Source organism: Meles meles, chromosome 15 (assembly GCF_922984935.1).
Source record: "Meles meles chromosome 15, mMelMel3.1 paternal haplotype, whole genome shotgun sequence".
Classification (NCBI taxonomy): domain Eukaryota; kingdom Metazoa; phylum Chordata; class Mammalia; order Carnivora; family Mustelidae; genus Meles; species Meles meles.
This window is the reverse complement of record NC_060080.1, coordinates 34,645,486-34,669,396: the sequence shown is the minus strand read 5'-3', so window position 1 is coordinate 34,669,396 and position 23,911 is coordinate 34,645,486. Positions and strand designations below refer to the sequence as shown.

Below are 23,911 nucleotides of genomic sequence, written 5' to 3'. Positions count from 1 at the left end.
AAATCAAGATTTCAGGGTTCATTGAGTGCCTGGGTGGCTCTGCCAGCTAAGCATCTGACTTTGGCTCAGGTCATGATCCCAGGGTCCTGGGATAGAGCCCCACATCAGGCTCCTTGCTCAGCGGGGAGCCTCCTTCTCCCTCTCCCTGCCACTCCTCCTGCTTACACACACATACACTCTCTCTTTTTCATCAAATAAATAAAATCTTAAAAAACAAACAAACAAACAAACAAAACTCAGCGTTCATAAACCAGAAATGCCCTAAATCAGACTTTGCTTCCTGGGACTCAGAACTCTATATGGTACTTTGGGGGAAATTAGCTAGACAGTCCCCAACATTTTAACACTAGGAATTCTCATAAGCTATAAAAAAACCTTCAAAGCTGGTTGGGAGGAAATCAGAGCACCATTAGTAATCCATGGTTCATACTGTTTATGACTTTTCATATGCCCCCATTATAAAAGCTCACCTATTGCAAGGTCACAATACTTCTGATGTCCTAGACACAAGCAATCAGAAATAAACCTTAATATAATAGTTTTATTTACTTAAGGCCTAAAGTAGGAAGCTACTTTACATTATACCAAAACTGTATTCTTATTAGTCTAATCCAAAATTTTATAAATTCCCTTTAATACTTTATTTCCTAGCTTCCTCCTTCTAAAGCTAGAAGAGGAAAACAATAATCCACCAAAAAGGGAGAAATACAATTATGACCTTAAATGTAAAAAGGGGACTGAGTTACAGGAGTGCCCTGCCTTAAGAAGCTCTCAGCAATCAGAGGAAATCTGCAGATGTTAAATACTTCGTAACATTTAATATCACAAGTAATTATACAAAGCAAACGAATATTCAGAATTCTGCATGACTGTCTACTCTGCAATCGCTTTCAAAGAGTCTAGGAATGAAAGTAAAATCACCCCTTATGCCCTTTACCTAATTACCCTTCAATGGAAAACAATTATTTTTTAATATTAAAATCCTGAACACTCAGTGTATATATACCTTGTTGAGTTCTTCTATCCTTCTGATTAGGTACGGGTTACTGGAAGAATTCTCAAAGTAGACATAATCTGTAATTAAAGGAAATAAAGAGCTTAATCTTTTCAACAGAAAGTTCACATTTGTCAATCTATGACTTTCTATATTAGGTAATGCACATTCAAAATGAAGCGCGTAATTCCTTCCCAGGGAAAAGCAATACAACTTTAATATATTTTCTCATATGCCTACTATTCACAGACCCTTATTTTCCTGGCATTTTCATTTCAATTAATGTGTTATCAAGTTCTCCTAGTATTTCGAGCCACACATCACTTCTTTACTAACAAACAAAAAGACTCTTCTCATCACCGAGTAGTCAGGGCTGACTAAACATGTCTTTCATGCTATAACTGCTTCCACATCTTTTCCCTCCAATCCAATTTACCCTGGAGTATGCTTCTCACATGAAACTATTGACCTAAGACAAATTCAGAGCATCTTGAAAAGCTTAGCAGCCCAAAGTACATTTCAATCTCCAACTTAAAAAAAAAAAAAATCAGGTGAGCAGAGTAGGTGAGAGGAAACACATTGACAAACTTTTCCACAGCTCTATTTGGGATGATGGGGGGGTGGGGGGTGGCATGAAAGGGGGGGGTCCCTTTCTGAAAGAGCTCTCTGGAGATGATACCGGGATTTTGTTAGGCTCTTTACCAAATTTAATCCAGATCCATTAGGGTCCTGTTAGAAATCACTGCAGGCTTTCAATTAAAAAAAGGTAAAAATTTTCAAGTGTGGCTTTTCCTCTCATGTAATAGGCTCCCTGGAAACTTCCCACTGTGTGTTTATTTGAAAGGCTGGGCTGCATTGTTATTGTCTATCTTAGTGGCTCTTTCCAGTCTCTCTTCTGCAAACTGGCCTCATTTGTCCAGGCCATTCCCACCACCATCCATCAGGAGCTCAGCTAATGAGCAGAGAAGAGCATGTCTCACACACAAACACGCCACTTATCTGAATTATTATTTTACCAAGAAAGAGGGAGGAGGGCGTCGTGAGTAGGGAGAAAGTTTGTTTGACCTTATTTCTCTCTTCTGCAGAAGGTTGGGAAGGAGGCAGTCACCAGAGCAAACGTCCAGGCAGAGCTCAACTCCCCACCTCTGGCTGCAGTGCCCCGGCCCCACTATGCCCCATCTTGGGGGGCTGGGCAAGAAACGAGAGGGGGAGTGAGGAAGGAGAGGTGCAGGGCCCTGTCCCCGCAAACAGGCCTGTCCAGCTGTGCCCCGGCTCTGCCCCCATCGCCCCCACCCCACACTCCCACTGAAGGGGAGGAGTAGAGCCAGGGGAATGTTTCCCGGTCCCCTCCAACCCCCCACTGCCTGAAAGCCACGCGGGGAAAGACCACCCTTTTAGGGGGCTCGACGGCCGATACCCAATGGGTGCGTCCTGGAAGGGGGCGTCTGAGAATTCACACCCCCCCAAGTACAGGCCTGGCCCTAGAAAACTGAGCGGGGGTGGGAGCGGAGGGGGAGGGTGGGCGCCGGCCCCCGGCGGGCCAGGTCGGGGGAGGGGCGGGTGGCGGGGGTGGGGAGCCCCGGCCCCCTCTGCGGGCCCCGGCGCCCCCCGCCCCTGCGCCCTCGGCCCGGGCGCCCGCCGCTCCCGGCTGTTAAGGTGAACTCGCCCGGATACCCTACTCCCGGAGCCCGCTCCCAGACGGGCCGGGTCGGGCCGAGTCTTCCTACCTCCGACCCGGTACATGTTGGCCGCCATGTCCGCCCGCCCGCCCGCGGAGCCCGAGCCGAGCCCCGCCCGCCGCCGCCGCCGCCTCAGCCTCAGCCTCAGCCTCTGCCGCCGACGCCGCCGCCGCCGCCGCCGCCGCCGCCGCCGCCGCCGCTTCGCCACGGGGGGGAGGGGAGGGAGGGACCGAGGGGAGGGGGAAGTGAAGGGGAGGGGACGCCGCGGGGTGGGGGTAGGTTCCCGCCCCCAGCGAAGAGCCTGCACCGCCGAAAGGGCCGTGCCGGGGGAGGTCGCTGCGGGGCCAGCGGGGACCTGGGGAGGTCGGCGGTTCGGGGGCCCACGCTGGAAGTGGAGGACCCTAGGGCAAGGGTCGTGGCTGAAGCGGAGGCCTGTACTGGCGAACGCAGACCAGGAGCTGTTGGAGAATTGGGGTGGGGGCAGGGGCCCAGACTCTCCGGAACCCATACCGCCCCCGCCAGTGTACCTTGTCACCTGGCGACCCCTAGACAGGCCTTCCTCCCTGCTCTGCCCTTTGGGAGCCCTTGTATGCGAGACCTTGAGCACGTGGGTGCCTGCCTGGGGCAAACACTAGGAAACAAATAAGTGCACGCAGCAGAGCACCTTCATCACGGTGATGTTAATGCGGAGGGCCTGGAACCTGCATACCCTGGGGCCAGGAGGACCCCAGGTGCTACCAGCTTCACCAGGGAGAATCCCTAATGGGACGAGTCTAGAAAGACTGACCCCCTCCCAAGTTCACCCCAACTGCATTGACATCTATCAGCGTTCACCCCAAAACTGGGCTGAACAGAACACACTTCCGCACCTATATATAGGCCTCTAGAGGCCTATATATACGGTGCTGTCCCGCCAGGAAAAGCGGCCCTTTTTGCCAATAGGGGAGCAAGGCCCTACCTGTTTACCATTACCGCCACCCCCCCCCCACCCCGCCACACACACACACACCAAGGGGGAGATAGTTTCAGTCACCTTGCTGTTGGTGGACTGCTAATTAGTTATGTGCCTAAAGCTTTTAAATCATTATTTTCCCATGCTAATTCTCTAAGCATTCCCTGTGTTCTCAGCCTCCATTCCCTCACAGAAGCAAACAAAAACCAAACTGAGTTGAATCTTAGTTGGCAATCCCCCAAATGAACGCAAACAACTTTTTTAAAAAGCCAACCCAGGGCACCTGGGTGGCTCAGTCAGTGGAGCATCTGACTCTTGATTTGGGCTCAGGTTATGACCTCAAGGGCTGGGATCCGGTGGGCTCCATGCTCAATGGAAAGCCTGTTTGGGATTCTCTCTTCCCCTACCCCTACCCTCCCCTGCCCCCCCCCATGCTCTCCTGTGCCTACTCTCTTACTCTCAAATAAGTCTTTGAAAAAATTTTGTTTTTAATTTAAAAAAAAAAGCCAATCCATTCCAAAATACTCCCAGACATTGTTGTACGATCCTGGAAAAGATGATCCCTCACTGTTGTGGGCTGGGTTTGGAGTTGCTGGTGATTTACAGTAGCTACACGTTGGTGACTCTGGGTGTGGGATCTGTGCAGGGATGGGCAATGTCCCTAGAAAAGAAGATTGTGTTTTGTTTGTATGGCCATGGCATTTGTGATGGTCCATTATCACAAATTATTAAAGTGACAAGAATAATTTTCTACATGGTTTAGGCAAAGTAAAAAATAAAATAAGTCACCTTTGCCTGAATTACCTGGATGATTTGTGTGACCCAAGTTTCTTCAGGTATAAAATAGGAACTTTAGTTCCATTCCGCAGGAGGGGTGAGGATCAGTTGTGATGATATATGAAAATACTTTATACACCATTCAGCATAGAGCACTATGCAAATAACAGGTGTCTGTTGATTTTATTAACTCCATAAAGTTTCAAATTCCCAAGGGTTTTATGCCATGTGTACAATGTGAGCCTGTGTCAGCGCTTCTGAACCGGGGGGGGGGGGGGGGGGGGAGCAGAAGTGTTCTGTTATGCACACAGAATAGCTGTTGTTTATCATAATCTTTTACTGGAGATCCCACAGAAAACATATTGTGACATTATCTGACATCGCTCTCTCCATTTCTGTGCTGACACATAGATAGGTTGAATAATTTCCCAGGAATCATCCAGCAAACTGGGAGCAGTATTAGGATTATAATTCTGCCCTTTCCTCTGGTCTAGCATTCTCTAAACCCAGAAGACTTTCTCCAAGTGAAAAGGCCCCCTGAAAACTGTAAACCACGAAGAAATGCATCACAAGCTTTAGAGGGTTTGTCTATTATTTTTAAGTAAATGAAGAAATTCTCCCCTTCAAAATATTTCTCTGTTTCTATTAGTTCTGTATTTCTGTCTCATTTCCCCAGCTTTGTGCACTTTACCAGGTGTTTGTGGTGACTGTACTAACCATAGTAAAAGGGCATAAGGTGCCAAGAAAACTCCCTCCATCCATACCCACTTCCTCCCCTTAGGAGCAGCCTTATCCAGAAGCCCCCCAGGAAAGGTCTCAGAGACCTGGGGGGAGAAGCAAGAAGGATGATGGCACCAGAACCCAGGGCCTCTTCCTTCTTCCAGATTCTGTATATTCAACCCCTTCTACCTCTAGCTCCTGGGCCAGTGACTTCTACATAGGACATGCTCAGTATCTGAAAGCATAAATAAGCAACAAACAACGGGCTCCATATCGTTAGGGAACTAGGTACTGAGTTGAATGCAAGGTCCTTTGTCTATGAAACTTACATACCTCTGAATATCAAAGGGGAACTGCCATGTGGGAGTTCAGTGAATTTTGGAGATTAAAAGAAATCCCCAAACCAGACAAAAGGTGGAAAAGTCTTAACCTTCAAAGACAGCAAAGTCACCTCTATCTCCACAGGCCGCATGATTCACGTCACAACCACGTCATCAACCAACCCAAACTTCACTCCTAATTTGACGATTTAGCTTTAAGACCTCGAGCAAGACACTAACCCCTCTGAGCCTCAAATTCTTCAAAATATGATTAGGGATAGACACCTATGGCCAAGGCTTATGCTAAAAATTTAAATATATAAAGAATTTGGCACATGTTAAGAACTTCCTACATATTAGGTCCCTTCTCTCTATTCCAGCCATCCTCACTACTAAAGAAGAGGTGTCGGGGCGCCTGGGTGGCTCAGTGGGTTGAGCCGCTGCCTTCGGCTCGGGTCATGATCTCAGGATCCTAGGATTGAGTCCTGCATCGGGCTCTCTGCTCAGCGGAGAGCCTGCTTCCCTTCCTCTCTCTCTGCCTGCCTCTCTTGTGATTTCTCTCTGTCAAATAAATAAAATCTTTTAAAAAATAAAATAAATAAAAATAAATAAATAAATAAAGAAGAGGTGTCCCTCAAACTTTGCCAGAAATCCCAGGGCAAATCCAACCTCCTGTGGGTAAAATTTCCCGACATGGCTGTTGTGATTAAAGAATCATGATAAGGGGGGGTGCCTGGGTGGCTCAGTGGTTTAAGCCTCTGCCTTCGGCTCAGGTCATGATCTCAGGGTCCTGGGATCGAGCCCCGCATCGGGCTCTCTGCTCAGTGGGGAGCCTGTTTCTCCCTCTCTCTCTGCCTGCCTCTCTGCCTACTTGTGACCTCTCTCTCTGTCAAAAAAAAAAAGAATCGTGATAAGGGATTACCTAAGGGCCCAGGCCCTTCCTGTGTCAATTTCTAGCATCCCACCACTTAGCTGAAGAGAAATGGATGTTCAAGAAAGCAGTAGATGGGACAAAGTTGGTTTTTTGTCAGTCTGAGGATGGAGTCATTTTTGTTTGGTTTTTGCTTTGTTTTGTTTTTAAAAAATTTTATTTATTTATTTGTCAGAGAGAGAGAGCACAGGGAGGCAGAGTGGCAGGCAGAGGGAGAAGCAGGCTCCCTGCCCAGCAAGGACCCCAATGCAGGACTTGATCCCAGGATACTGGGATCATGACTTGAGCTGAAGGCAGCCGCTTAACCGACTGAGCCACCCAGGCATCCCTGAGGATAGGATTTTCATTAGGATCTATGGAGATGGCCATAGAGTTTGGAAGCTTTGTGATAATTGAACTCAGGAAAGGAACTTGGGTGAAGGGGGTGCATCGGGGGAGTGTAGAATGTAATTAATCTGAAAGTAGATGGCAGGCTTTGGATAAAAGACTGTATCTTTCTTCTTTCACTCTCTTTTTTCTTTTCTTTCATTAACTTATGTAGTAAAATTCTTTTGGAAAAAAGGCCAGCCTGTCTCAGCTATTCTAAGGAGGTCCTGGGTTTTAAAGTGGATGAGTGTATCCTAGGAAAAAGGTAAGCGTAGGATGGCAAGAATTAAAGCAAGGAGCCCTTGAAGGAAAGGAAACCGAGGACAGGCGTTCTTTTCAGGTCAGGGAGCTTTTCCTTCCATCCATCCCTGTGTTGAAAACATGAAACTCAGAGCCAATCCCTGAAGGTCTTGGTTTCGGAAATGTGCATTTTAGGGTTCCATGGTTCTCTCATGCCCTCAAAGGGGAACTGGCTCAGCCATTGGGTGGTATCCACAGGAGGTTCTTACTCTGGTGACAATACTGCTTCCAGGCAGCAGAAAAGGGACCAGAAGTCACAATGGGGACAAGGGTGAACCCCAGAAAATTTGAACTAATTGATCTTAGTGCTTCCCTTTTTTAGCCTGTCTAGTGCTATGAATTTGATGGCTGGACAGTACCAGGTATAGAGTCTGGAGAAAGAATTCTAAGGGACAATGGGAATGTCTAAGGGCTATAACAGGGAGTGTTTATAGGAATGACTCAGGCTGTGTAAAGAGGATTAGACAAGGCAGAGAGTCTAGACAGCAGATCAGTTGGCAGTTTAGTAAGAAAGGATGGTGGCCTGACTTAGGGTAGAGGCAGTGGGATGTGAGAAAAGTAGAAGGATTTGAGAAAGACTTCGGAGATAGGGACTATGGGATTGGGTGACTTTGCGGAGGCAGGGCGTGAAAAGGTAGCACTATGTTATGAGTAAGTCAGTGGGAAAAGATATGAAGCAGTGAGTTTAAAATACTACAGAGGAGGGAGTGTCTGGCTGGCTCAGTAGGAAAAGCATGAGATATTTGATCTGAGGATAGTGAGTTCAAGCCCCACATTGGGTGTAGAGATTAATAATAATAATAATAATAATAATAATAATAAACTTTAAAATATAAATTAATTAATTTTTTAAAATACTGGGGCACCTGGCTGGCTCAGTTGCAGGAGCGTGCAACGCTTGATCTCCAGGTTGTGAGCTCAGACCCCACATTGGGTGTAGAGATTACTTTAAAGAAGAAAATAACATCTTCAAAAATTTTTAAATAATGAAATGAAGGAATTGGGGGAGGAAGGATAGTTGGCAGATTCAGTGTTAAATGGATTATGTTCAAGGTGCTTTTGGAAACATCCAAATAGATGTTTCCTCTTCAGACAGAGGTGGATGAGTAGGCCTAGAGCTTGGGGAGAGATCTGTGCTGGAAATATCCACTTCTGTGTCACCATCTGCACAGAGCCCAGCCTGTCTTGTCTAAGAAGTAAACCAAACCCTGGCCCCAGGGGAAGAAGCAGGTTCCCTGAGTCCTTCAGCTTGGGTAAAAACAGGTTTAGCAGGTCCAGGTTCAGGAGATCAGAGTCCAGGTCCAAATGTGCAACAGGCAGGGCATGGGCAGAGAGCAACACAAGTCACTGACCAAAACAGACAGTGAAGACGAGGAAGAATGCCCAGGGTTGACTATCTCACAGGGGTCTGTGAGTGAAATTCTCAGATAGAGAGAGAGTTCCGCTCCCAGCTCTAGAAAAGCAGCCAGGGTTGGGAAGAAGGAAAAAAGGAAAGGAAAGCCAGAAAAAAAAAAAAAAAAAAAAAAAAAAAAAAAAAAAAAAAAAACAGAAAAAGAGAAGGGATACAGTCTGAAAAAGCAAACCTGACTATTTCCTACCTTACCTTCTTGCCTCTAAGATGGTGTAGTGGGTTGAATGGTGGTCTCCCAAAAGATGCGATGACCTAAAACTCGTGAATGGGATCTTATTTAGATAAAGGGTATTTTCAGGTGAAATTAAGTCAAGAAGCTAGAGATGAGATCATCCTGCATTGGAAGGGCCCCAAATCCAATGACAAGTGTTCTTATAAGAGACAGGAGGCACAAAATGAAGCGGAAAAGACCACGTGACAGTGGAGGCAGAGACTGGAGTTACTCGGTCATAAGCCAAGGAATGCCAAAGATTGCCAGCAACCACCAGATATTGGGGAAGAGGCATGGAATGGATTCTCCCTTAGAGCCCTCAGAAGGAATCAACCCTGCTGACATCTTGATTTCTCTGTGTGGAATATGTTTCTGTTGTTGGAAGCCACCTGATTTGTAGTAATTTGTTATGGCAGTCCTGGGAAACTAATACAGATGGTATCCACAACTCAATTTTAAGTAAACATAGATTCAGCCAGAAAACACTGAACACTGTATGCAGAGACTAAGGACATAAAATAAGAGAAGAAAAGAAAAACACAGAGAAAGAGGGGGATCCATCTAAGTCCTGTCCAAATCCTGGAGACAAAGCTTGGCTGTGCTCTTGGTCTGTCTCTCCTCCTAGGTGTCACGGTTGGCTTAATACTAACAGAAAAGAACCACCAGATGCTATGATCCCCAGCTAAGAACCAGTGGAGGCATCCCAGCATTTTTTCTTCACCAGCATACCTGAAGGATGTCACACATTCCCAGTAGCAGCAGTCAGTTACCAACATGGTGGTGCACCAATTAACCTCTCAGTTCCTTTGTCAGAAAGCCTTCTGGCCCCTGAGATCCCAATCCATACTTCTATGGTGGGTAGTATGGTAGAGGTTACCAAAAATATAAGGCTTTTCTACCGAAGTGTCCCTTTCCTTCAACAAATATGTATTAAGCACTATAGAAGGCATTGAGGACATACCAGTGACTAAGATAGTCAAAACATTTGTTCCCCTGGAGCTTGTATTCTATGGGGCAAGACAGACAATGAGCAAGTAAAGAAATCAATAGATATGCTAGTATAGAATGATGAATGTTCTGGAGAAAATAAATCAGGATAAGGGAATAAAAAATGATGGTGGTAATCAGGGAAGACCTCTCAGATGTATTAAGAACTAAAAAGAGACCTAAATGATGGAATGGAATGAACCACTGGGACATCTGGGGGACAACATTCCAGGTAAAGGGAATAGCAAGTGCAAATTCCCCAAATCAAGACTCTGCTTGACCTGATCATGACCTAGGAAGGATAGTGTGAGTAAATGAGATCAGGGAGGTGAGTGGGGTCAAGATCATGTAAGGCACGGTAGGCCATGGTAAAGAGTTGGGATTTTATTCTAAATATAATGGAAAGATTTGGGATGATTTTAAACACAGGAGTGAGGGAGATCCGATTTATGTTTCTTACAAGATTACTTGAGGAACACAAAATTGAAGGATAGTTATACCTCCAATTCAAAAGAGCATGATTGTTGGGACACCTGGGCAGCACAGCCTGTCAAGTGGAAGACTCTTGATTTCAGCTCAGATCATGATCTCGGTATCCTGAAATTGAGCCCCTGTTGGGCTCCCCACTCAGTGGGGAATGTGTTTGTCCCTCTCCCTCCTCCTCCTCCCTTGACATGTTCTCTCACTCTCAAATAAATTTAAAAAAAAATTCTTTTTCTAAAAAAAGCAAGATTGGGACACTGAGGTGGCTCAGTTGATTGGGCATCTGCCTTTGGCTCAGGTCATGATCCCAGGGACCTGGAACGGAATCCCAGTCAGGCTCCTTGCTCAGCAGGGAATCTGCTTCTCTGTCAGCCCCTCCCCCTGCTGTGCACCTCTCTTTCCTTCTCTGTCTGGCAAATAAATAAAATCTTTTAAAAATAAATAAATAAAAATTAAAAATAAAATTAAAGGGGCGCCTGGGTGGCTCAGTGGGTTAATGCCTCTGCCTTCGGCTCAGGTCATGATCCCAGGGTCCTGGAATCGAGCCCCACATTGGTCTTTCTGTTCAGCGGGGAGCCTGCTTCCCTTCCTCTCTCTCTGCCTGATTGTCTGCCTACTTGTGATCTCTGTCTGTCAAATAAATAAATAAAATCTTTAAAAAAAATAAATTAAATTAATTAATTTTTTTAAAAAAGCATGATTGTGTTCTCTGGTGTCATCAAATGGATACTAGGAATTCAAGACTCGCCAATCCAAAACAATTCTTTTCAAAGATTTATATATTTATTTGAGAGAGACGGCACACAAGCACAAGCACAGGGAGGGACAGAGGGAGAGGGGAAGCAGACTACCTGCTTAGCAGGGAGCCTGACGTAGGGCTCAATCTCACAACCCTGAGATCACGATCCTGACATCATTACCCTGGGATCATGACCCAAGCTAAAACCAAGAGTTAGATGCTAACCCTCCTGAGTCACCCAGGCGCCCCCCCAAACCAAAATTTATGATGATGCAAAACCAAAACTCCTGCTGTGTTTCATTTGGTAGAATAGTGAAAGAGACCACTTCTAACGCTATCCGGGGTTCTGAGACCTGTACCTAATGGCTATGGGGAAAATGGCAACATATACTGGCCACTTTAAAAAATTTTGTACCAAATCATCAAGCCCCGTGTTTGGGGGTAGAGACTTTAAATAAATAAATAAATAAATAAATGTGAAAGTTTTTGTACCAAATCATATAAGACATTACCAGGGGGTCCCTGGGTGCCTCAGTTGGTCAAGTGGCTGCCTTCTGCTCAGGTCATGATCCCAGGGTACTAGGATTGAGCTCTCATCGGGCTCTCTGCTCAATGGAGAGCCTGCTTCTCCCTCTCCCTCTGCCTGCCACTCTGCCTACCTGTGCTTTCTATCTTGTCTACAGAAAAATAAGTAAAATCCTTAAATAAATAAATAAATAAAGACATTACCTAATCATGCTGTTTTTCTCCTTTAGCTCTAGTATTGTGATAGCTTGTCACAGGCCATTCACCTGGTCTTGTGGGTGAATTGCATCTTCATAATAGGGACACATAGTAAGACCAGTGAATCCCATGGGTATGAGCCACTTACTGCATTTTTTCAACTTAAGAAAAAGATTCTTGGTTCTAAGCAATGCCATGTGTAATAGCATGGCCTGAAATAAAGCCTTTTGAAACTTAAAAACAAAAATAAACAAACAAACAAAAAAAACAAAAGAAAGATCACTTGAACTGCTGTGTAGAGGATAGACTGTGAGGAATACAAACAGGGAGACTAGGTAGGAGTCTAGGAGGAAGGAGGTAACAAATGTTGGGGATAGAATTATAGTTGTCACAGCCAATGGAGATACTTTTTTTAATTTTAATTTTTTTTTAAGATTTTTAAAAATTTATTTGACAGAGAGAGACACAACGAGAGAGGGAACAGGAGCAGAGGGAGTGGGAGAGGGAGAAGCAGGCTTCCAGCAGAGCAGGGAGCCCGATGTGGAGCTCGATCCCAGGACCCTGGGATCATGACCTGAGCCGAAGGCAGATGCTTAATGACTGAGCCACCCAGGTGCCCTGGAGATACTTTTTTTTTTTAAACATTTAGTTATTTACTGGAGAGAAAGAGAGGTGGGGAGGGGCAGAGGGAGAGAGGAAGAGAAAATCTTAAAAGACACCCTGTTGAACGTGGAACCTGACACCGGGCTCAATCTTATGACCCTGAGATCATGACCTGAACTAAACTCGGGAGTTGGACACTTAACCAATTGAACCATCCAGGCACCCCAAAGGAGATGCATTTTTAAGGCAGAGTCAACAGTTCTTGCTGAAGGATTGGATGTAGGAGATGAGAGGACAAAACCAATGGACTTCCAAAGGCTTATAGATATCTGTTCAGAGGTGTTAAATGGACAAGTGGATATGGGCCCTCACACTCAGCACAGAAACCCAGGCTAAAAATGCAAATCTGTGTAGGCAGTCCATGAAGCTGGGGACTGATCAGATCAGCTGAGAGAGAGTAGATGGAGAGGCCAACAGAAACCAGAGCCCTGGGGGAATCCAGCATTGCTAGCAGGTTCTGTACCCAGGCTGTACCAGACGAGCTACTACAATACCAAGCCCTACCTCCAGAGATCCAGATTTAATCAGTGTGGAGTGGATCCTGATTTTCAGTTAAAAAAAATTTTTTTTGGTTGTTCTAATATATAGTCAAGATTGAGAACTACTTGTAATAAACCAGAAGAGGAGAGGCACTGAGGGAGTATGACGGAAGTGGGAGGATAGAGGATACAGGTCCCAGAAACCAAGTGAATAAGGGAGGGGTTCCACCATTATAAATCACAACTATAGCTGACCACTGGATTTGACAGCGCCCCGGTCATCGGGACCAATTCCCTGGTCATCTTTCGTTCAGTGGCTCCTGACTGTCCCCATACCAAGGCAGCTCAAAATGAATTCGCAGAGTTCTGGCCCTAATTATTCTACAGAGTAGATGACTCCTGGGGCGGGCGAGAAGGGGGGCTTATGAAACCCTCAGACTGGAGGATGGAGACTAGACCTTGCTCTTTTCATCAGCTCATTTTCTCTTTATCTGTAGGTTTATAGCAGCTGCCCTTTCTAAAAGAGACCGAGGGAAGTTTATTTGCACTCTTGATTTCAAAAAGCACAGAATATGTGGAAGGGCTCAAAGCTATACTTTGAACTTCTGGATAAATAAATCGTTGTTTATGTTTCCTTTTATCTCTGCAGAGTTTTGGAGGGGGAAAAAAAAAAGCATGAGTGTTACAGAGCTGCCCCAAGGAGCTTTTTCTACAAAGCCGGGCCAGACCATGTCATTAATGACGACCAACACCATGCTTCCCATCTAATTGCACAGATCAGAGCACTGAGGGGTTAGCTCCAAAAAGAGGGCACCTGGGGGCAGTTTAATCTTTTTGAGGTTTTGGCAAAGAATACCCAGGGCTTGTCCGGCCAAATCCCGTCATGGGTTCCTTCCCATGAGAGGAGACAAAGTGTGCATCCCTTGGAAGCCCTGACTTTCCCTCCGGGCTTCTGGTATAATGGGGTGAAATTTGGACTGTGTACTTGGAATAGAAGGTGGAGTCCATGTTAGGAGCCAGAATTCTGGAGGTGGAGGGAGAACAGAAGGTTCTAGCATTTCATGGAGTCTCCTTATTCCAGTGCCCTGGAACCCAGCTGCCTCCTTACATTTGGCGTCCGGATCATTGGTTCCACATTCACACGGAATCTAGGTCAGACCTGTTCTAAGAGGCTCTGAAATCTCCCCACCAGGTTGGAGCAACCAGGAAGGCGGAGTCTGGAGACTCTGGGGCAAAGGTGTTCCTGCTGCTTCCTGCTCCTCCCACTCTCCCCACCAACACACACACCCTTGCACCCCCGCATGGTCCTCGGATTGGGGCTGCCGTGGGGACAACACAATGTTCCATCCACGAGTAGCTTCGAGAAGAAGTCCTCGGGCTCAAGGCGGATTTCTCTGTTCTAGTCCAGCTTCTCCCAAGGCGGCTGCAGCAGAGGGCAGGCCCTGAGACTTGAGAGATGGCGTGACTCCCAGCTGGTGGCATGTTCCTGGGATCAGATGCATTATTTATGACGCTGGTGTCAGCATGGCTCCCAGGCACCAGGGGAAATGGAAAAGGCACTTGGGCCTGGGCTGATTAAACTAAATATTTAAACAGGAATCAGGAATTGAGGCAAAATTCATTTTTCTTCACTAAGGCAGAGAGCGCCACAAATGACTTCAAGGCTGAGGACTTCGTAAACACCCTGCAGGTCATAAGAGAAGACAGAGAGCCCCTGCTCCTCCACAGTCAGCTCCCTGGTCCTCTCTGGAGCCAATCTCAAGGGTGTGAGGCAGACTTGGGAGTCGGAGTAGGGGAGGGGAGATGGAGAAGCAGGCAAAAGGTTTGAGCCACAGTGAGAATGAGAGTAGGAGACACCAGGACAAAGTCAGGCTGGGTTCATGCTTCTGGCTGCTTTTCTTTCTCCAGACTCCTCTTCCTGGTCCATTAAGATCTGTTCCATTGCATTTTCCCACATTATTGCACTTTTTGATTAGCTGGAAAGAGGGTGGTGGGGCGCCAGGCAATCATGAACCAATGCGCTTGTCTTGATTCTTCTTATCCCACCAGAGACAGGTCCCAGGTCAGGAAGCCAACATCTACCCGCTTGCACACTAACAAAGAGGAATCCCCTCACAGAGAGCCCACGGGGGAGCTGGGCCCTCTATTTATAACACACAGAAATCAGGGCGCCTGGGTGGCTCAGTCGGTTAAGCATCTACCTTCAGGTCAGGTCATGATCTCAGGGTCTTGGTTGGGATGGAGCCCTGTGTTGGGCTCCCTACTCTGTGGGGAGTCTGCTTCTCTCTCTACCTCTCCCTCTGTTTGTGCTCTCTCTCTCTCTCTAGCTCTAATCCTCTCTCAAATAAATAAAGTCTTTCTTTAAAAAAAAAAAAAGAAAAAACAGAAATCTCCAGATCTGAGCAAAGATGAGATCTGAAAAGGAAATTTCCTGGTGGAAAGAAACACTTGTCATTTGGTCTGTTGTTTCCTCCCTGTGGGGTCCTTCAATTGTATTTCCATACCAGTCACCATCCCTGGCCCCCAGGGATGTGATTTTCTCAGTCCCAGCGTGAACACGCTCCCTTTTCCTCCCATTAGAGCTGAGACAGGCTGACATTTTCAAAATTAATTTTTATAAGAATTTAGGAAAGAGAGGGAAATAATTGCAGAAAATACATACGAATAAGTTCAATTCAGTTTGACATTTATGGAAAGTCTTGTGCTTAGCCAGCGTGCTATGTTCTGGGTTACCTAGATGGATAAAATGACATTCTGGTCCTCAGGGTATTCACTACCCAATGGAAGAGGCAGTTGTGAATATATGATGAGGTATAATCTAATAAGATAAGGGCCATATTAGTCCAGAATTGGGAGCAATTAAAATGGCCTGTTGGAGGGGCAGAGCTGGTCAGAGAAGTCTTTAAAAGAAGCTAATATTTGATCTGGACATTCAATTAAAATAAGAATTTGACCTGGTAAAGAGTCAGGAAGGATATAACTGACAAAGGGAGCAACATATGGAAAGTACACACATGGGGGCACCCACGTGGCTCAGTGGGTTAAGCAACTGCCTTCAGCTCAGGTCATGACCCCAGGGTCCTAGGATGGAGCCCCCCAGTTGGGCTCCCTGTTTGGGGAGGAGTGGTTGAGCGGTGTGGGGAAGAGGGGAGAGGAGGAGTCTGTTTCCCCCCTCCCTCTACTACTCCCCCTGCTTGTGCTCTCTCCCTCTCTGGTAAATAAATAAAATCTTTAAAAAAAAAAAGAAAGAAGAAGAAGAATAAAGAAAAGGAAAGGAAAGGAAAAAAAAGAAAAAAGAAAAGAAGGGGCACCTGGGTGGCTCAATGGGTTAGGCTTTTGCCTTTGGCTCAGGTCATGATCTCAGGGTCCTGGGATCGAGCCCTGCATGGGGAGATCTCTGCTCAGCGGAGAGCCTGCTTCCCCCGCCCCCGCACCTGCTGCTCTGCCTACTTGTGATCTTTCTCTCCCTCTGTGTTAAATAAATAAATAAAATCTTAAAAGAAAAAAAAGGAAAGGAAAGAAGAGAAAAGAAAGACACACATGGTATATGGGAACCAACTGTAACCTTGGTTCAAGTCCAGGGTGTTAAGGAGTTTGACCTAATCCTATGGTGCCTATAGGCAATGGGGGAGATCACATGATTATGTTTGCATTTAAGTAAGAAGTGTAGTAGTGGGTGAAATTTAATAAATTATGACTTTGATTTATGTAACAATCTCCTATGAGTTAGGTTGGCGTAAATATGTCAAGTATCTAGGCCTGCAGTACTGACAATAGAGCATGGGCTAAAATATTGCCATCCTATGAAGGAGGCAGGCTCCCTACAAGACTTGTTTTTAATTTCAACAGAGAGAAATATTTAAGACAACAAGGGATAAATCAGAGCTTATTGATTAAGTTGCGTTAGAACTTTTATGTTACTGTTAGGGACTGAATGTGTCTTCACAAAATTTGTATGTTGAAATCCCAATACCCACAACATGATGGTATTAGGAGGTGGGGCCTTTGGGAGGGAATTGGGTCATGAAGGTGAAGCCTCCCCAAAAGGGATTAGTGCTTTAATAAAAGAGATCCTAGAGAGCATTAGTTTCGAGTGAGGATATGGTAGGAAGTCTTAGCCTGGAAGAGGGCCTTCAGCACAACCTGACAATGTTGCTACCTCGATCTTGGGCTTCCAGCCTCCAGAACCGTGAGGAATAGATTTTAGTTGTTTATAAACTTCCAGTGTATGGCATTCTGTTACAGCAGCCCAAATGGTCTAACATACTTGGGAAAGGCAAGAATGACCCAAATATGAGGAAAAGCACTGTTTTCGCCCAAGGACCCTTCAGAAATCCCAGCTGTCTGTGGCACCTGGGTGGCCCAGTGGGTTTAGTATTGACTCTTTTTCCCCCCTTAAAGATTTTATTTATTATCTGAGAGAGAGACAATGCAAGCGGGGGTAGCGAGAGCTGGAGAAGGAGAAGCAGGCTTCCTGCTGAGCAGGGAGCCCTACGCAGGGCTCGAGTCTAGGACCCTGGGATCATGACCTGAGCTGAAGGCAGATGTTTAACCAAATGAGCCACTCAGGTACTCTAGTATCCAACTCTTGATTTTGGCTCAGGTCATGATCTCAGGATCATGAGATCCTCCATGCGGCTCCTGCCTCAGCAGGGGAGGCTGCTTTCCTGAGTCTGGGGATTTGAGCCCCAGGCCCCACACTCAGCAGGAGTCTGCTTGAGATTCCCCCCCCCCCGCCCCCCACCTGCTCCCCACCCCCACCACCACTGGTGTACCAGTTTTCTCTTTCTCTCTGTGTAAAAATAAATAAATCTTGGAAAGAAGAAAGGACAAAAGGAAGCAAGGAAAGAAGGAAGGAAGGAAGGAAGGAAGGAAGGAAGGAAGGAAGGAAGGAAGGAAGGAAGGAAGGAATCCCGACTAAGGCCTTACGTGTCTTGGAGGATGAGGTCACCCAGCCCTAGAAAATTCTTTTCGGAGGTGCCTGGGTGGCTTAGTTGGTTAAAGCGTCTGCCTTCAGGTCGTGATCCCAGGACCGTGGGATCTAGCCCTGCCTTGGGCTCCCTGCTCAGTGGGGAGTCTGCTTCTCCCTCTTCTCCTCCCATGACCCCTCAGAAAATTCTTTTCAGGGTAGAGCAAATAAAGATTTTGGAGCTCCTGAGAGAACTGGTTATATAAGTTTAAGAACTTGAAAGAGGTAGTTATTCAGACCTGTGAGACTTCCAGATGTTGTGAACTCAGAAATTTTTTTTCTTCTTTTTTAAAGACTTTATTTATTTATTTGACAGACAGAGACCACAAGTAGGCAGAGAGAGAGGAAGGGAAGCAGCCTCCCCGCTGAGCAGAGAGCCCAATGTGGGGCTAGATCCCAGGACCCTGGGATCATGACCTGGGCCGAAGGCAGAGGCTTTAACCCACTAAGCCACCCAGGTGCCCTGCAAACTCGGAGATTTTTAAGGACCTAGAATTATCCCAACTTGAGAAATCTGAGGATCTGAGGACTGAGGTTGCCCAGGCCTTTTAAAAATGAACTGAAGAGGGCGCCTGGGTGGCTCGATGGGTTAAGCCTCTGCCTTTGACTCGGGTTATGATCTCAGAGTCCTGGGATCGAGTCCCACATCGGGCTCTCTGCTGGATGAAGAGCCTGCTTCCTCCTCTCTCTCTCTCTGCCTGCCTCTCTGCCTACTTGTGATCTCTCTGTCAAATAAATAAATAAAATCTGGGGTGCCTGGATGGTTCAGTGGTTTAAGCCTCTGCCTTCGGCTCGGGTCATGATCTCAGGGTCCTGGGATCGAGCCCCACATCGGGCTCTCTGCTCAGTGGGGAGCCTGTTTCTCCCTCTCTCTCTGCCTGCCTCTCTGCCTATTTGTGACCTCTCTCTCCGTCAAATAAATAAATAAACTATTTTTAAAAAATAAAATCTTTTAAAAAAGCTTTAAAAATTTTTAAAAAATGTGGGGCACCTGGGTGGCTCAGTGGGTTAAGCCTCTGCCTTCGGCTCAGGTCATGATTTCAGGGTCCTGGGATCGAGCCCCACATCAGGCTCTCTGCTCAGCGGGGAACCTGCTTCCTCCTCTCTCTCTGCCTGCCTCTCTGCTTACTCGTGATCTCTCTCTGTCAAATAAATAAATCTTAAAAAAAAAAAAATGAACTGAAGAGTTACAGGTGGCAAACTACAATAATTTTTTTTTAAATTCTACTTATTTATTTGACAGAGAGAGAGAGGGATCACAAGTAGGCAGAGAGGCAGGCAGAGAGAGAGGGGGAAGCAGTCTCCCTGCTGGGCAGAGAGCCTGATGCAGGGCTCGATCCCAGGACCCTGAGATCATGACCTGAGCCGAAGGCAGAGGCTTAACACACTGAGCCATCCAGGCGCCCTCACAATAATTTTTTTAAAAAAGGTTATCAGGGGGCGCCTGGGTGGCTCAGCTGGTTAAGCATCTGCCTTCGTCTCAGGTCATGATCCCAGAGTCCTGGGACCGAGTCCTGCGTCGGGCTCCCAGCTCCATGAGTAGTCTGCTTCTCCCTCTGAACTTCTCCCCTCTCACACTCTCTCATTCTCTCTTTCTCAAATAAATAAAGAAAACCTTAAAAATAAATAAATTAAATAAATAAAAAGGTAAACAGGGGCACCTGGGTAGCTTAGTTGGTAGAGTTGGTAGAGACTCTTGATCTCAGGGTCATGAGTTCAAGCCCCATGTTGGGTATAGAGATTACTAAATAAATAAGTAAATAAAATTTTAAACGTAAAGAAGGTAAACATTAAGCAACTTGAGAAGAAATGCTGGCTAAGAATTGACCACTGTTGAGGCGCCTGGGTGGCTCAGTGGGTTAAAGCCTCTGCCTTCAGCTTGGGTCATGATCTCAGGCAGAGGCTTTAACACACTGAGCCACCCAGGCGCCCCTAAAGATTTTTTTTTAAATTCATTTGAGAGAGAGCATGAGCAGTGGGGCAGAGGCAGAGGGAGAGAGAGAAGTGGACTCGCTTCTGAGCAGGGAGCCTGATTCGGGGCTCAATCCCAAGACCCTGGGATCATGAACTGAGCCGAAGACAGACTGTAGCTGAAGACAGATGCTTAACCATCTGAGCCATCCAAGTGCCCCTAAGATGAAACTTTTTTCTGTGGAGACCACAGGGAGACTCTGAAGGGTTTTTCTGTTTTGTTTTGTTTTGAAATTTTATTTATTTTAGTGATCCCTACTCCCAGTGTGGGGCTCAAACTTAAATCTTGAGATCAAGAGTCGCATGCTCTTCTGACTGAGCTAGCCAGGCGCCTGGATTCTGGAGGGTTTTAAGCAAAGAAGGATGTGACAACCATCTTAGAAATACCTCTCAGGAACAGCAAGGAGGCCAAATCTGAGAAGGGCAAGACTAATGCAAGTGAGATAGGGAAGCTGAAGGGACTCCGTTTTGTTTTTATTTCTTTTTTAAGATTTAATTTTTTTTTTCTTTTTAAGATTTTATTTATTTCTTTATTTGAGGGAGAGGGAGCGCGAGCAGGAGGAGGGAGAAGGACAAGCAGACTCCCTGCTGAGGGCAGAGCTCGAAGTGGGGGCTTGATCTCATGACCCTGAGATTGTGACCTAGCCCCAAATCAAGATTCGGATGCTTGACCGACTGAGCCATCCAGGTTTCCTGGAACTCCATTTCTAGAAAGGCGCTGTCCCCTACCCATTTACTCATGTTCTTTTGTTTGTTTAAGATTTTATTTATTTATTTGTCAGAGAGAGACACAGAGAGGAGGGAACACAAGCAGGGGGAGTGGGAGAGGTAGAAAGCAGATTCCTGCCTAGCAGGGAGTCCGATGTCGGGCTCCATCCCAGGACCCTGGGATCGTGACCTGAGCCGAAGGCAGATGCTTAACCACTGAGCCACCCAGGTGCCCCCATTTACTAGTGTTCTATATTTCACCTTGCATCTGAATAAACCAAAGAACCTATGTTCCTACTCCAAGGGGGAGGCAAGAAAGTTAATCATTCTGAGTTTCATCCTAGGCCCCCAAACAACTGACGACATCTAAAAAGAACTAAATCTCAGACATGTTCCAGGAGAACAGGCTCAAACAAATCTCCGTGGACACTGGCATCAATATCCCTACCTTTGGTAATTTATAGAGTAACACCCGCCATTCACTTGTTCTTGATCAGACCCTACCCTGGATTCCTGAAGAAACACGCATGTGGACCCCTTTCCAATATAAATCCCCAATCCCAAGCGATGAAGAGACTCACTCTCCTTTCCTTTCTGAGTCTCCCAGACACTCTGTCTGCTGTACTCTGTCACTCACGCTCTTCCATAAACCGCTTCCTCTTGGCTCAGGTTTGATTTCTATCCTGTGCAAAACCAGGGACTCTCTTGGCTGGTCCTGTGAGACCCTTCTGGGTCTTTGGACCTGGCCTGCCTACATCCAGTATTAGAAAGCTTTTTAAATAGTCCAGTTATTACAGAAAGCTTTTTAAAAAAAAAAAAAAAAAAGATTTTATTTTTAAGTGCTTTCCACACCCAGGGCGGGGCTCAAACTCACCACCCTGAGATCAGGAGTCTCATCCTCTACCGACAGAGCTAGCCAGGCGCCCCACAGAAAGGTTTTTTAATAGTCCAAGTGAGAGATGGTTTTAAGAGCTTTCTTCATATTCTGCTCTCAACCTGCTGATTGACTTAGATTTACTTGCTTTCTGAATTATTCATGAACTTACGAGAGAGAGAGAGAGAGAGAGAGAGAGAGAGAGAGAGAGAGAAGGAAGGAAGGAATAACCGAATCCCTACAATCCCTACAATGGTTACAGGATCCTACCCCTGATTTATACCTCTACACTTCTCTCTCTGCTTTGGTCTTTTTTTTCTCTCCTAGCCCACTGAAGCTCAACCACACCTTTCTCCTGGTTATTTCCTGGCCTTCCCAGACACACTCATCAGCCTCCAGGCCTTTGTTAACACTGCTTAATCCCCAAACTCTATCCCTCACCAGCTAACATTTTAGCTCAAATACCACCTTCTCGGTTCAGCCTTCCCTGCCCATACTATTTAAAATTGTAACTTTTGCCCAACTCTCAACACCGCATATTGCCTTCTCTTGCTCTGTTGTCATTTGAAATACCATATATTTTGCTTATTTGTTATCTGTTCCCTTAAAATGTAAACTCTTCAAGAACAGGTATATCCATCTGTCTGTTCGATCGACTGATGTCTTCTTATTTTTTTTTTTAAGATTTTATTTATTTATTTGACAGAGAGAGAAAGATCACAAGTAGGCAGAGAGGCAGGCAGAGAGAGAGGGGGAAGAGGCTTCCTGCTGAGCAGAGAGGCAGATGTGGGGCTCTATCCCAGGACCCTGGGATCATTACCTGAGCCGAAGGCAGAGGCTTTAACCCACTGAACCACCAAGGTGCCCCTCGACTGATCTCTTCTTAAGGTCCAAAACAGCACCTGGCAGCCAGAAGATTATCTAGAAATACTCATTAATTTAAAGAGTGAGCCAAACTTCTCATCCACTAGTCCATCAAGGTATCATGTTACAAAAATAACCACTGGGGGCGCCTGGGTGGCTCTTTCAGTTAAGCGCCAGAGTCTTGATTTCAGCTGTGGTGGTGATCTCAGGGTGGTGAGTTCAAACCCTGAGTAAAAAAAAAAAAACAAAAAAAAAAAAAACGGGGTGCCTGGGTGGCTCAGTGGATTAAGCCGCTGCCTTCGGCTCAGGTCATGATCTCAGGGTCCTGGGATCGAGCCCCGCATCGGGCTCTCTGCTCCGCAGGGAGCCTGCTTCCTCCTCTCTCTCTGCCTGCCTCTCTACCTACTTGTGATCTCTCTCTGTGTCAAATAAATAAATAAATAATCTTTAAAAAAAAACAAAAACACCAAAAAACCTTCACGAGTTCTGCAGTATCTCTGCAATGACGTCCAGATTCCTTAGCGCAATATTCAAGGCTAGTCCTTTATAATCTGGGCCCCTGGAGCACCTGGCTGGCTCAGTTGGTAGAGCATGTGACCCCTGATCTTGGGGTTGTGAGTTTGAGCCCCACATTGGATGTAGAAATTACTTTAAAAAACCCCAGAACTTAAAAAAAATAAAAAGCTTTAAGAATGAACAAACCAATTAATAAATAAATAAAATCCGCCCCTAATTTTCCCTTCCCAATCTCACGTCCCACACTTCTTCATGTACCCAACCCACCAGCTCCTTGAGCAGGGCGTGGGCTTTGACTCAGCCTTGACCTCCACACCTACATTCTCAGGACTGGCCTTCCCTGTCCCCTTACCCCCCACCCCAGCCCCTCATCACACGTGTTACTACCACGGTTTGGGGGGGCCTGTCCCTCCACTGTTCCAAAGGGCTCTAAACCTGGCTGACTGTCAGAACCACGGACGATTTGTTTTCTTCTTTCTTTCTTTCTTTTCTTGTTGGTTTTCCTTTTTACTGGACTCCCAGGCCCCATCCTAGATCTACAAAATCGGAATCTCTTTTTGGTTTGACTGGGAAAATAGATGATCAAAGTCTGGTGGCCAGGCTAGGCTGCAAGCGGTTGCTACCCTTACACTTGATTATATACATTTTACTTAAAAACAAAAAAACAAAAACAAACAAACAAAAAACCCAAAAGACGGAAGTACAGGGTATTGCTTCAGTTTTCACAAAGCCGAGTAGGAGGGAGGAAGACATTCTAATTCAGGGCCCAGGATTGCCAGCATCCCACACAGATTTCTCACCCCGTGTGGGAGCAGGCCGCACCCTTCACTAATCTTCCCTCGGCCTTTGTGTGAGCCGAGCCACTTCATTAGCATGTAACAATGGAGACCTCCAAGGTGTCCCCCCGGTTTCCATTTACAATTTAAGTGCCTGCAATCACCCGGCATCTCCATTGTCATTGCTATTAGCTGAACTTAATGGTTTTTTATTAAAACTATAAAGCCTTCCTTCTCTCCTTCCCTCCCGCCCCCCACCAGGTTATCTCCCGAAGGAATTCCAGAACCCACCAATCACCGTCTCAGGAATGTCTCAGGGACCCTTCTTTTAAGTAGCACCATTATCATTGTGATTACCATGATGCCCAACCCTTCTCTCGTCTCTTGGAGTTCTTCTGGGGTGGCAAGCTCCAGACACTCCACTTAAAAGAATTTGGATAACCAGAATTTTTGCTTGGAAGTCGTCCCAACTGCCGCGAGAACAGTGAAGACGAGAGA

The 23,911-nt window shown here is 46.2% G+C and overlaps 1 protein-coding gene across 4 annotated transcripts in view; it reads right to left on the bottom strand.

The window, feature by feature from the left end:
- Window positions 1–2,849, bottom strand: part of MTA3 (metastasis associated 1 family member 3) — a 181,645-nt gene extending 178,796 nt beyond the window's left edge. For all 4 annotated transcript variants that reach the window (XR_006815115.1, XR_006815116.1, XR_006815117.1 and 1 more), the window contains exons 1-2: window positions 2,722–2,849; window positions 1,007–1,074 (exon numbers count right to left, since the gene is read on the bottom strand). Coding sequence is in view for 1 of the 4 variants with exons in the window: in XM_045979575.1 (XP_045835531.1) it covers window positions 1,007–1,074; window positions 2,722–2,749 (96 nt within the window). In the remaining 3 variants the exon portion in view is untranslated. The remainder of the gene's footprint in view (window positions 1–1,006; window positions 1,075–2,721) is intronic.
- Between the last annotated feature and the right edge of the window lie 21,062 nt (window positions 2,850–23,911).